At 42.7% G+C, this 14,015-nt stretch overlaps 1 protein-coding gene across 1 annotated transcript in view; it reads right to left on the reverse strand.

Annotated features, from left to right (window-relative positions):
• Window positions 1–14,015, reverse strand: part of MYCBP2 (MYC binding protein 2) — a 218,300-nt gene that overhangs the window by 119,860 nt on the left and 84,425 nt on the right. The window contains exons 33-39 of the mRNA XM_060233596.1: window positions 12,829–13,050; window positions 9,397–9,588; window positions 6,456–6,662; window positions 5,848–5,979; window positions 5,312–5,490; window positions 2,015–2,157; window positions 308–408 (exon numbers count right to left, since the gene is read on the reverse strand). Coding sequence (XP_060089579.1) covers window positions 308–408; window positions 2,015–2,157; window positions 5,312–5,490; window positions 5,848–5,979; window positions 6,456–6,662; window positions 9,397–9,588; window positions 12,829–13,050 — 1,176 coding nt within the window. The remainder of the gene's footprint in view (window positions 1–307; window positions 409–2,014; window positions 2,158–5,311; window positions 5,491–5,847; window positions 5,980–6,455; window positions 6,663–9,396; window positions 9,589–12,828; window positions 13,051–14,015) is intronic.

The following is a 14,015-nucleotide window of genomic DNA, read 5'->3' on the forward strand; positions in this document are numbered from 1 at the left end:
CTGTGACATTATAGCAATCCTCAAAATCTCTATGGTTACCCCCCCATCCCATATTTTCAACTGCTACTACCCCAGATAGCCAGAAGAGTGGGTCTCCTGCAATAGTGACAGTCTTGGCCCCCTTATCCCTGGACTAGTTAAGCCGGATGTGTGTGCAAACTCCGTGCAGTAATCCCACAAAGCGCTAGCTAAAACCACAACAAAGTTTAAGATGCTCTGATCCCCAAGACAGTGCGAATGTAAAGTGCTCATGATTCTTTTCTCAAAGTCTTACAATACTGAACCTCCGGAAATTCTGAAGACTTACCTTGGGAATTGCTGCAGCCACGGGTCCTATATATGCTATTATAAGAGGAAGGAGCATAGAAAAGAGACTGGAAGAGCTGAGCAGCTCCGGAATGTCTTCGGCTAAAGGAAGACATCACAAGATTTAGATATTCTTCTATGTACAGATAATATACAACCACCCACCTAAACAACTAAGGTATATTGCGGCAGCAGTGTTGGTAAACAAAAAGTCATGATTTTTAAGGTTATGCATTGCTAAGTTCTATTCATCTCAGTGGGTTAGGTTAAGCATGTGCTTAACTCCCATGTGGAAAGAAGTGAAAATTAATTTCAGATAAATTGGCCACACAACTGTTAACAGCAGATAATCCATTTTAAGACTGATTTTGATTAAAAATGGTCTCCCTTTTTCAACTACATTCAGTTTAAGGACAACAAGGATTTTTATCTACCAAAGAAATATGTGGAAATTATATCTTACTGATGTAATATGTATAAATAGGTCTCTGAATTTTTTTTTTCTGAAACACATTATCCTTATTGATTATGCTCTATATTGCTATTGCTTGGAACCATATTGCATTCTTATCGGTTTTTTAACATTATTATTTGTAATTTTGCCTTAATCTAATTAATATTGTTTTATTTATTTATTTTTATTTGTATTCCTTGTTATTATTAAATAAAATAATTTGAAAACTGGGGGGGGGGGGGAGACGGACTCAACTCTGGCCAGATTGCATCCTGTGAATTTAGTCAGATTACATTTTGTGCTATTTCTACAACAATATTTAAAACAACGGTGGCAGTGATGGAAAGTGCCATCAAGTCCCAATGGACTTTAGGCAACTCCGCCAAGTTTTCAAGGCAAGAGACGTTCAGAGGTGGTCTGCCATTGCCTGCCTCTGCGTTGCAACCCTGGACTTCCTTGGTAGTCTCCCATCCATATACTAACCAGGACCAACCCTGCTTAGCTTCCAATGTCAGGCTACCCTAGGCCATCCAGGAGCAGTGTTCCCTTTAAGCTGAGTTAGCGTGAGCCAGCTCACAGATTTTTAGCCTACAGCTCACACATTTTTGTCTTAGCTCAGGAAGGATGACCCCAGAGCACAATAATTTATGCAGTAGCTCACAGCTTTAATGCCAGTAGCTCACAGCTTTAATGCCAGTAGCTCGCAAAGTAGAATTTTTGCTCACAAGACCCTGCAGCTTAGAGGGAACACTGTCCAGGAGCGGGCATTTAAAACGATGATTCTTTTCAAATCAATAAAATCAAATACTGCCTTTATGTGCCAAATTAAGGGCTGTTCGAATGCTGTGTCTCACCCAATGCACTGAAGGTCTGAAGTCCATGCACACCCCCACCCTCACTGCCTGGAGAAGGTCATAAAGTTACACTCAAAATGTTACATTGCATGGGGAACACATAAAGACCTGCTCCTCTTGTCTTGTGGTTAAAGAAGGGCATCCAGACAGGTACTAATGCTAGTATTTCATATTTGTAAAAAAAAAAAAAATCATATATTGATTTTTAAAATTCTGACCGTTTCTTTCTAATATTGCTTTTCACATCACCTTAACAGTATGCAAATATTCAAAAGTGTGTAATAGTTTTGCAAGGCAAAAGAATGTCCTTAAGGCAAACAGTTGCCATACAGAACCTCGCCATCTCAAACGAAGCCTGGATGAGAGGAACACATCAGCCTGTTTCGTGCCTTATCCTTACCATCTACGGCAAGGGCCCTGTGCAAAAGATCTTTAGCAGCTCGCACCACGGCCCCCACGACAGAAAGTGCTCTGCTGCAATTTTTATCTTCTTCATTGGCTTTACTTAAGAGCTGTGATTGGAGATCACCATCATACTCGCTTCTGGAAAAAACAGAAGGGTTAATACACAGCAAGCTCCTAAGTGAACTAGAGAAACACAACATCAAATCAAATTTAGAAGCACTGTGAAGCACGTCATTTTTTTAAAAAAAATACTTTTGAGTTTGTTATTAATAGCCACTGTTTTTCTATTTTCTCTTCTCTGTAGGAAGGGGACTTGCTAAGGCTACAAATTTCAAACTCAGCCCACTCACTTCTAAATTATCAAGTAGTTTTCTGATTCATACTGTTTGTTCCATCAAGGAAAAGTAGAACATCTGACAGCGCAAAAGGGGGAAAAACACAAATTCCATTTTGCTCTTCTGTAACAAGCAAAGCAACAAAACAACAATTGGGGGGGGGGGGTGGAGTCAAAAGCAGAGAAGAAAGCTTGGGTGGATAGGGGAATGGTTTCCTCGCAAATTTCTTGCAGGTCTCCTCTTGTATTATTTCAGTGTGGATTCTGGAAGAGCACTGCTTTTGCAATGGTAGCAATCTGCTTTGTAACTGAAATTGATTTCATACCATGGAAGACTTTTAAAAATTGCCCAAACTGTAACAGCTACAAAACTAAGTTTAGTGAGTGAGTAGTTCTCTGTGCCCCACTTGGGGAAGGAGGGGAGCAGGAAAGCTACACTGGCAGCATTGTGCCCACCCCCGGCCAGACCTCTGGCCTCACCAGCAGTGAGTGCTCAGCTTGCACCTCCTCAGCGCTGCAGGCTTGAGGGGAACAAGGGAGTGCTCCTGGGGTAGTCCAGAGGGAAAATCATCCCTCTTCTTCCAGAGGGAATATCTTCCCTCTTCTTTGAGAGCCAGTTGGGTATAGTGGTTAAGTGCGTGAACTCCTATCTGGGAGAAGTGGGTTTGATTCCCCACTCCTCCACTTGCAGCTGCTGGAATGGCCTTGGGTCAGCCATAGCTCTTGTCCTTGAAAGGGCAGCTGCTGCAAGAGCTCCCTCAGCCCCACCTACCTCACAGGGTGTCTGCCGGGGGGGGGGGGAGGTAAAGGAGATTGTGACCGCTCTGAGACTCTGAGATTCAGATAATAGGGCAGGATAAAAATCCAGTATCATCATCTTCTTCCTTCCTTCTCCCTTCAGTATATTTATATTGGGCCTGAACCCTGTGCTTGGCTGAGGCTTAGACATCTTTGTCAGAACGCCTGAAATTACACAATGCTTATCTAATCCATTTTCAATGGTAAATTCCTTGTTTATTCTACAATGAGTGGGAGGCAGCAGGCTGCCTTGAGCTTTCTCCACATTCTGTTCCTATTTGGGGATGATGTAAGCCTTTTAAAATTGGAATAAACCTCAGTGAAGCAACAGTTGTAGCACAGAAGCTGATTCCCCCCCCCCAGCCACCAGTTCCACCCTCCCTACAATGAAGACAACGGCAGGATCGAGAGAACAACCTGGGTACATCAGAACATGTTCCCCAACATGGTGGAACCAGCTGCCGGAAGAGGTGAGGGCCCTGCGGGATCTTAGTCAGTTCCGCAGGGCCTGTAAGACAACCCTCTTCCGGTTAGCCTACGCCTGACTGGATAAATGTGGCTTACCAGACTTCTGTGAATTATACTGTGTAGTTTAATGTTAAAATTTTATAGTTTTTAGGTTTTAATGCTCAACTTTTAAATGTAATAATTTTGCTCCTGTTTTATTGTTTGCTGTAAGCCGCCCTGAGCCACTCTGTGGGAAGGGCGGGATATAAGTTACAGAATAAATAAATAAACAGCTACAGAAGGTTTGTACAGCACTAAGAAAACTGGGAGGTTTCCAATTCCTTGTGTGTCCTCCAGCTTTTGTCGTTTTGTTAGCTACCTCAAATTGGAAAAGATAATATTCAATGAATATAAAATTTTATTGATTTATGTTATTCGATTTATAGCCCACCCTTCCCATAGAACAGGCTCAGGGTGGGTTACATCATGGAAAAAGACAATCGACAGTTAAAACCAAATTAAAATATATAAAATCTAAAATTACAGACTAAACACTGGAAACTAAAAATGACAAAATTCAGCCTCACAGGCACGGCTTATTGTCCAGGTCCTACAGCACTGAGGTGGAATGGAAGGGGGGAGGCTGATAACAAGTGACGTCCGCTGCCTCAGCTGAAAGCCTGGTGAAAAAGCTCTGTTTTACAAGCCCTGAGGAATTCAATATACAATGCAAACCTATTCTCATGGAATGCCACCCTGAGCTCCCTGAAGGATGGGCGGGACAAAAATGCACAACAGAAAAGCACTAGAGCAGGGGTGTCAGGCCCCTGGAGGGCTCCTATCTGGCCCCAGAGCAACTGGCTGTCATCTGCTTCCTTCTCTCTATCTCTTGCTTCCTTCTGTGTCACAGCTTGCTTTGCCAGGCTTGCTCAATCGCACAGGAGCTACAGAGCTACAGAGCAAAGTCTCTATCTTCTCCATTAGCTGAGGATTCTCCCTTTGGGAGGAAGGAGGGAGGAACAGCTTGCTTTGCCAGGCTCTCTCAATTGCACAGCAGAGCTGCCAAGCCAAGCCTTCCATTGGCTGAGGCTCCCCCCCCCCCAGTCCCCTGGGGAAGGAAGGAAAGAGCCAGAGCTTCCTTTGCTCAGTTCCCTGGTTCCCATGGGAGAAATACAAAGAAAGCATCTTTAAGACCAATGAGTGCTAACATTTTAAGCATGTTTTAAATTTTTTTTAAAAAAATACATCTGTGTTTCTGTTCTTTATAAAATTTATACCTCTACTACCTAATCTTAAATAGGTACATACATGGCCCAGCCCAACATGGTTTGGCTCAACCCGACATGGCTGGGCCCAACAAGGTCTCATTTATGTCAGATCTGGCCCTTGTAACAAATGAGTTTGACACCCCTGCACTAGAGAATACAGCCCATGTACAATATTGGAGATGAACCATTTGCCAAACTGAAGGGTGTCAAGCTCTATAAAATCCAAATAATTTTAAGTTTCATTGCCATTGTTTGGCCTGGGATTCAACATTTGAAATGTACATGGAAGTAAATCAAGAGTGCACATCAGGAAAAGCCTGATTTTAAAGAGCAGATCCATGAATGCGATCACATTTCCTTGGGCTGGCACTGAATCTGCATGAATTTATCTTCTCAAATGAAGTTCTTAAATGAAACACATTGGACCCAACAATTCAATTCATACCTGTAGTAGAGAATCTGTGGAATCTGGCCCCGTGTCTGATTTGTGCCATTGCTGCTCAGACTACATGTACTGAAAGTAAACGCCACGCCATCTGGGCACTGGACAGTGGTCATTCCTCCATCTCCATTGGCTGTGCGGCTTCCGTAGTTCCTCAAACGGACAGCGTATTTCACATTTTCCTTCACAATAACAGCCAGGAAAGAATGCAACATTAAGAATTATCACTTAGTTTTCAATTCCTATTCAAATGACTTTTATTCAATACTATCCAATGCTCTACTACATAATGTTTATTATAAACTGCTATATTTACACTTGCAAAACACACGAAATTTATGTCTATCAGTTTCTGCTTTTATGCCCAGAAATCTAAAATCATTTGAAATTTTTAAAAAATGGGGTAACAGAGGGTTTTTAAAATGTAAGCTCATTACACAGTCAATCTGTAAGCTAACTGGATTTTCTGTCCTCAGTTAACCCACACTGCAAAAGTACTTTTCAGATGCACCAGAGAAATAACAGCTAGTGTCACCTACCTTCAGGGTCACAACTTTGTCAAGTTTGATTTCTGCAATATCGCTCAGAGAATCGTCAGTGGTATACGTCCCTTTAACCAACTCCAAGGACGTCCACCTATGAGAGTGAGTTGAATCTCCCGTATGGTCACTCTGGATTCAAAGGAGCAAGAGTCAGTTCCTTTAACATTCAGATTGCCCTGTTTAATATACTGATAACGTGCATGCAATCAAGTGTAAGCAAAGAAATCAATCGCAATTCTCTCCATCTGGTCTACTGACCAACAGGGATACTAACAACCAAAAGAAAATAAGAAATAATTCTGTCAATAAAGTATGCTGCTCTATTGTATGCTTCTCCTGTCCCCTCTTTTCCTAGGATGAGGCAGTCAGTTCAAAAATTCCAATGTCATTTGAGAACAAAGTGCTGTTAAATTACTGGCACAAGTAATATTACTAGGAAACCTAAAAGACTCTTAAAAAAAAAAGTATTTCCAAAAGAACAAAGCAATAAGCAGGAACTAAAATACTCTCAAAGAGTTTTATGTGGAATTTTGGAACCACATCAGTAATGGAGGACATTTATTACTGGGCAGCAATTTATGAAATTATTTATACACAACACATACATCATCCACGAGCACTTCTAGTTCATATTCGTGGATTCCTCCTCCTCCATAGACAGAGAACCCCACAACGATGACGCCAGGTTTATCCACAGAGAAGCAGATGGCATCAGGGGACCCGTTCCCGGTATTCCAGCTTCTTCCTTGGCTCGTTTTAGTGAAGCGGTTTGGGCTGGACTTCACAGAATGCAGGGAGTTAAGCCCATCAGCCTGGAAAGAAGCATAGGCAGAGCCAGAATGCAATGCGTGAAATAATGCCATGTGTTATTCTGAATTAGGGCATTACTTCTGACATTAAACCTATACACTTGGGATTTGGAGGGGCAAATCATTCTATTTTCTGAATAAATTTTAAAAAATCAGAATTGCCCACCCTACCACATGCACTGAAACCCAATTCCAAGCTTCAGATACCCTGGAGGGTTCCAATCCCCTGCCCCCACAAGCCTACCAGCCAGTTTGGTGTAGTGGTTAAGTTCACAGACCCTTATCTGGGAGAACTGGGTTTGATTCCCCACTCCTCCACTTGCAGCTGCTGGAATGGCCTTGGGTCAGCCATAGCTCTTGCAAAGTTGTCCTTGAGATGGCAGCTTCTGGGAGAGCTCTCTCAGCCCCCCCCCCACCTCACAGGGTGTCTGTTGTGGGGGAACACTCTGGGACTCTGAGATTCAGAGTATAGGGTGGGGTATAAATCCAGTATTATCATCTTCTTCTACCAGGAAGGCCTATCTCCGGCTTTTTGGATATGCAGCTGCCAGTTTGGTGTAGTGGCCTTGGATCAGCCATAGCTCTCATAGGAGTTGTCCTTGAAAGGGATGCTGCTGTGAGAGCTCTCTCAGCCCCCCCACACCTCACAGGGTGTCTGTTGTGGGGGAAGAAGATAAAGAAGATTGTAAACTGCTCTGGGACTCTGAGATTCAGAGTATAGGGTGGGGTATAAATCCAATATCATCATCTTCTTCTACCAGGAAGGCATCTCTCTGGCTTTCTGAATATGCAGCTGCCAGTTTGGTGTAGAGGCCTTGGATCAGCCATAGCTCTCATAGGAATTGTCCTTGAAAGGGCAGGGGAGAGACTAGGAGATTGTAAGCCACTCTGAGTTTCTGATTCAGAGAGAAGTGCGGGGTATAAATCGGCAGTCTTCTTCATTCAGCAGTCATTACACTGGTTGCCCATTAGTTACTGAGCTCAATATAAGGTACTGGCTATCAAATTCCAAGCCGTTGTATCTGTAAGACTGCCGCTCTCCCTATCCACTGCCACAACAGCTTCGCCCAACTGATCAAGACCTTCTGCAGGTGCCAACCTGCAAATGGGCAAAACCAGTAACTGTACATGCGCCTTCTCCACTGTGGCCCCCACCTTATGCAACAGCCTGCCTGAGTTCAGGAAGGCTCCCACTCTCTTGGCTTTCCAAAAACTATATAAAAATGAGCTATTCAAGGGAGGTTTTCTACATAAGCAATAGAGTTGAACTGGACAAAATGATTCATGAAGTTACTCAGATAAATTATTAGGGACCATGGACTATTCTGTTGTATTCTGCTTACTGAAACTAGGATCCTACTATGCAGTTTTTGTGCCATTTAATGTGCCATCTTTGAGAGCCAGTTTGGTGTAGTGGTTAAGTGTGCAGACTCCTATCTGGGTGAACCGGATTTGATTCCCCACTCCTCCCCTTGCACCTGCTGGAATGGCCTTGGGTCAGCCATAGCTCTGGCAGAGGTTGTCCTTGAAAGGGCAGCTGCTGTGAGAGTCCTTTCAGCCCCACCCACCTCACAGGTGGGGGAAGAAGATAAGGAAATTGTGAGAAGCTCTGAGACTCTTGAGTGGCGGGCGGAATATAAATCCAATGTCGTCTTCTTCTTCATCTTAAGACAGATGCTTTGCTTCAGTTGTGTTTTTAGGATTCCTGATTTCTCCTAGGACCCTAATCCTATTGTATGGTTCATTGAATCCCTTAACTCGTTGACTGTATTGACTTACTCTGTGTAATCAGCCTTGAGTCCAAGTGAGAAAGGTGCGCTACATTTTTTTTTTAAGACTGACTACAAATGAAATAAATAGAAAATCATCATCATAATCTCAAGTGCCCAAGACAACAGGAAATATAGTTTTCCTGGGAGCCTGGCTGGGTAGCAGTGTTCAAATTGCTTGGAGAGGGGGAAGAAAAATATCCCTCTTTCTGCCACAGGTACCAATTAAGCAGGTGGATGGCTTTAGGAGGCGGAGAGAAGGAAGCCAGTATCTCCACTCAGATTACATTCTGAGGTACAGAAGAACCTTCAAGTCAAAATGCTCATCTCAGGTTACAAATGAGACCCAGTTCATTTAAACAGACAGAAAATCTAAACAAGCAGAGCCAAACCTATTAAGAGGCTATCAAAATAGAGCGTGCCTCCTCCAGCCTAAGAAGGCTTTGTCCCATTTAAGTGGCTCTTCGACTGAGCCACTTAAGCTGTAGGAAGATTCCTTAATAATTGAAGAAAGGCTCTTCAGAGAGTGGGTAGAACCAGGCCTTTTGTTGAGCAGGAACACAGTTCTGGCTGGCTTGGAGTCAGAGGGTGTGGCCTAATATGCAAATGAGTTCCTGCTGGGCTTTCTCCTTCAGAAAATTCCCTGTGTGAATCAAGTGCCATCAGGGGGTGTGGCCTAATATTCAAATGAGTTCCTGCTGGACTTTTTCTACAAAAAAGCCCTGGTTAGAATTACCTCACTAGGTTTTATCCTGCTGCCTCTCCAAGGTGCTCGAGGTGGCGCCTTCCTTCTTTCCTTGAGCACCTCCTAGTCTCTTCTTCTGTTTTATCTTTACAACCACCATGTGAGAGAGGTCACAGCAACAGTGACACAAGCTCAGCTACTAAGCTTCACGGCTTAATACAGATCGCAGTTTCCCTGCCCCTGGCCTTAATGTGGCACTCCACCACAGAACAAACCACTTTACCTCAGATCCCATTGCAGAAGCAGTAAGTTCGCTCACAATACTTGCAAGTAGTCCACAGGTATTAGAAACCAAATGTGCAGAAAAAAGTTCATTTTCACGTCTGAGGCTGTTTCGCACCGGTAACACCACAATAACCAGCATCTTCTCCAGAACTTCTCGAAAGCTTGTCATGCCTGAAATATTTTCCTCGCTCTGCAAAATGAATTGGTATGCTTGTTTGCATGAAGTCAGAATGGAAATCAAATCTGATTCACGCACGCATTGACTACCTCAAACAGGACTGAACAGGGATATTGGTTTTTTATCTCATTACATATACTTAACCCATTTTCATTTTATGTATTCTTGTATGTTTTCTAATGGCAGACTAGAATGATGTTTATAATGTATAGATTGATGTTGATAAGTAGATTGGGTGCACTACAACTGTGATATACATGTCCTTTTGTGATTCACCTAGATTTGCAGAAACACCATTTGGCAGGGAATTTTATTACCTTTTATGGCTATCCAGACCAAATGGCCAAGCCACACTGTTTTATATGACCATATGATCAGTTAGTTCGCCCTTTTAATCAACAAACTGTTTGTATTTCAGCTCACAATACCTGATCCCCTCGTCTGATGAAGTGTGCTTAGAGAGCACACGAAAGCTTACATTCTGAATAAAAATTGGTTGGTCTTAAAGGTACCAGTTGACTCCTGCTTTGTTCTGCTGCTTCAGACCAACACGGCTGCCCACTTGGATCTACCTCAAACAGGGTGTACATATACACAAAACAAGCAAAAAATGAATTAAAAAGTAGGCCACAGTTTACAAGCTGCAGCTTCCTTTCTGGAACACAACTGTTCAAGTTTAATGGGGGTGGGGGGGAAACCAAAACTGCAGAGGGAAAGATGTCATTAATTCCCATACCATACCAAACCTTTAATGGCATAACAGTTGCAAATAAAAATACACAGAATATAAAAATTTAAACATTGGAGATAAAATCAAAATGAAACCGAGCTTGCAGATGCATTCATACATGGTCAGATTTAAATTTAAGGATGTCAGCCAAAAATTTTGCCACAGCCTCGCTAACCTCCCCCTCAGTATCATTCAATAAATAATAACAGGGTGGCAGAACAGACAAATCTGGGGCGAAAGAAAGCTTGCAAAATAAATCTTTACGGAGATTATGATAAAAGGAACAATCAAGCAATATATGCTGAATTGAGTCGGGAATATTCACTCCACAGGAACAGAGTCAGTCGCCTAAAGGGACTCGATGGTATCTCCCTTGTGAAACTCTGGAGGGGAACTCATTTAGTCTAGCCAACATAAATGTCCTGCGATGACTTGGAATGGTTAAGTCTGATAGATAATGGGATCTGGTCTAAAGTGAATTTTGAACCAGAATTTAAACACTGCAATCCAGGCTTTTGTCTCCACCAAAGACTGACCCACTTCAGAGCAGAGAGCAAAGTAGGACACACATTTTGGCATACCAAGAATCTGTCTAAAGAATGAGGCTTGAATGCCCTCCACTTTCCCGGTAAATGCTGAGATCCATATAGGGATACCATAGAGAATTTGGGCTAGCGTTTTAGCTTTGAACACCTTAATTGCTGCTGGAACTAATTGGTTGCCCCTTGCAAAGAAAAACTGTTTAATTTGAGCAGCCGAACATTTAGCCAAGTTGATGGTGTTGTTATGATGTGAAACCCAGCTTAATTTGTGATTAAAAGTGATCACCAAGTATTTAAAAACTTTTGTTTGCTCAATTGTTGAGTTGTCAATAAACCATCTCTGTGGGCACCAGCAATTTGAAAAGACAACTACTTTAGATTTGGCATAATTGATAGAGTGAATTACAATTACAGTAGTCATAGAAGGCACTCATATACCTTTGCAGGCCCACACTTGTGCAAGAGAGGATGGTAGTATCATCGGCATAAAGTAATAAGGGGACCGCTCGGCCTGCTAGTTTAGGCGGATGACCATTAATAGGGTTCAAAAACTGTATCAGGTCAGTTAAAAATAAATTTTAAATATGCGGGGCCAGCACGCAACCTTGTTTAACCCCCTTTAACACTGGGATTTTGCTAGTCAAGTCACCACTAGAAGAAAATTTCACTTGGCAAAAAGTATTAGAATGAAGTTTCCTCAAGAGAAACAGCAGACAAGGGTCCATTCCCAGGTAACCTAGCTTAATCCATAGTTGGGCTCTATCTATTGAATCAAAAGCGCCCTTCAAATCAATGAAGGCAGCGTATAATTTTTTTGTCCCGGTATGCATATATTTTTCAGCAAGGAAGGCCAGAGTGCAGCAATGGTCCATAGCAGATTTGCCTTTGGAGAAGCCAATTTGTTCAGGACCTATGATGTTGCCTAGGCGCATCCAGTCAGTTAATCGGAGTTCTAAATGTTTGGCATATCATTTGCCCACTGTAGATAATAAACTAATGGGGCGGAAATTTTCTGCTAACTCCAATCCCTCCTTTTTGTAAATTGGGATAATTATAGAATCAAGCCAAGAGTCTGGGATGGAGCCATGCAGATCAATGAAAGAGAACAATTTTGCAAGGGGCAAGAGCCACCAGTCTGCAAACTTTGTGAATACCTCAGCGGGAAGGCCATCAGGGCCTGGTGCTTTACCCGCTTTTAAATCCTTCAATAAATCACTGATTTTTTCTAGAGTTACTGGAGGCCAGACCGGCATATCAGTAACTGTGGGGTTTGCTAAGATAGGAAGGGATAAACATGGAGCAGCAAAAATGTTAGAGAAGTAATCAACCCATGTTTGCGCAGAAATATTTGGGACAATAACAGAATTGTTTTTTAGATTACCCAAAATGATTCTCCAGAAAGCCTTATCATCATTAGATTTTATCGAGTGGTAAAGTTGGTCCCATTTATTCTGAAAGAAAACTTTCTTTTTGGATGTAATAAGCTCCGGGTAGGCTGTCTTACAAGCAATGTAGGCCTTAATTTTTGTTGGGTCTCTGGAGTGACAGGCCTCTTTAAATTGTGCTCTCAGTTCTTGTTCCCAAGCTAAACAATCTGTATCCAACCAGCCAGAGAAACTAGAGCTAGACAAGATCACAGGTTTAGCTTTAGCACTACAGTAATCAATTAATAATGAGAATCCTGAAAGGATTGTATCATCTGAATTGGAATATATGATTGAATCCCTTAATCTGCACAGTGCTTCAGAGCCAAAGAGGGAAGAAAACTGCCTTTCTAAGGCCGGGGAAGATGTCATTAAAAATCTAGCTCTTGGATATTTTTCCATAGACCCATTTTTTGTTTCAAAAGGATGCTGCCTCTGATATCAAGACATTAATTCCAAAGGTTTACCTTGAATACAATTTCCACTATATTTATTCAGTCCCACATCATTTATTACACAGCAAAAGTTTTTTGCTTTTCTTCAGACTGATACTCACCTGACTAAGTTTCTCCATGTGTGCAACCAGCAGAGGGAAGCGATGGGCCAGAGCAGAGTCATTCTCCGTGCTAACCTGTTTCACCATGGAGCGCAGTAAGACCTCACCATCATAAGCGATAGGGAAGATGGAGGTCAGTTTCACAGAGGTATGGCACAGGGCTGACATCACAGCAGCGAGGAGTCTGCTGCTGGAAGTCTTAAAGTTTGCTTCCTGGATATCCTAACAAGTAAAACAAAGAGAGGCTTGTCAAAATGACATACTAAAAGAATGGGAAAAATGGGAAATTGTCACGTTGCACTATGACAATTTGTCACTACTTCATGAAAATCCACACTATGTCCAAGAACACCGATATCATCTATTGAGAACTTTCAGTGCCTATGAGCATATGCTGATAAAAAAAAAAATAAAGTAACAAGCAGACCAGCATGGTTTTTACTGATGGTAATGATTCACTCGCTACCTCTGCAGAAAAATTACAGAGGGTCAGAACCCCGCCCCCCATTAAAGAGCTGCTCTCACACCCACTTTCCTTTATACTACTAGGGAACACCCTGGCAATAGCATGTTGCAGACAGGCATTAGAACTTGGCCCTGCAGGGGAAAGGTTTTTTTACTCAGAGCAGGGATAGCCAAACTGTGGCTCGGGAGCCACATGGGGCTCTTTCACACATATTGTGTGGCTCTTGAAGCCCCCACTGCCCCGTCGGCTGGCTTGGAGAAGGCATTTGTCTCTTTAAATCTCTTCTCTAAGCCAAGCCAGCTGGCAGCTTGGAGAATGCATTCAAAGCTAAAGTTGCTTTCTTTCAACCTCTCTGTCCCCCATCTGACATTCATGTCTTGTGGCTCTCAAACATCTGATATTTATTCTATGTGGCTCTTACATTAAGCAAATTTACCCACCCTGGACTCAGAGGATGTTGGAGACTTCCTGTGTGCTTCCGCACAGCCAAGCACAAACCCTCCACTTATCTGCATGGTGGTCTAGGTTGGCTGAACTTCAGGAGTTTGAAAGTGGAGGGCAAGTCAAGGACTGCGAGTGGCAGCATTAACAAGTGACGGAGCTAGAAATGGAGAGCTAGAGACCACACAAAGGGGAAGGGGGCGGAATGCAGGGGAAGGGGGGGGGGGCAGAAGACTTGGTCTCTTTTCTTTGTCCCTCCTTCCATAGTTCCTTGCCAGTT

The sequence above is a fragment of the Heteronotia binoei genome, chromosome 3 (assembly GCF_032191835.1).
Source record: "Heteronotia binoei isolate CCM8104 ecotype False Entrance Well chromosome 3, APGP_CSIRO_Hbin_v1, whole genome shotgun sequence".
In the NCBI taxonomy this organism is placed as follows: domain Eukaryota; kingdom Metazoa; phylum Chordata; class Lepidosauria; order Squamata; family Gekkonidae; genus Heteronotia; species Heteronotia binoei.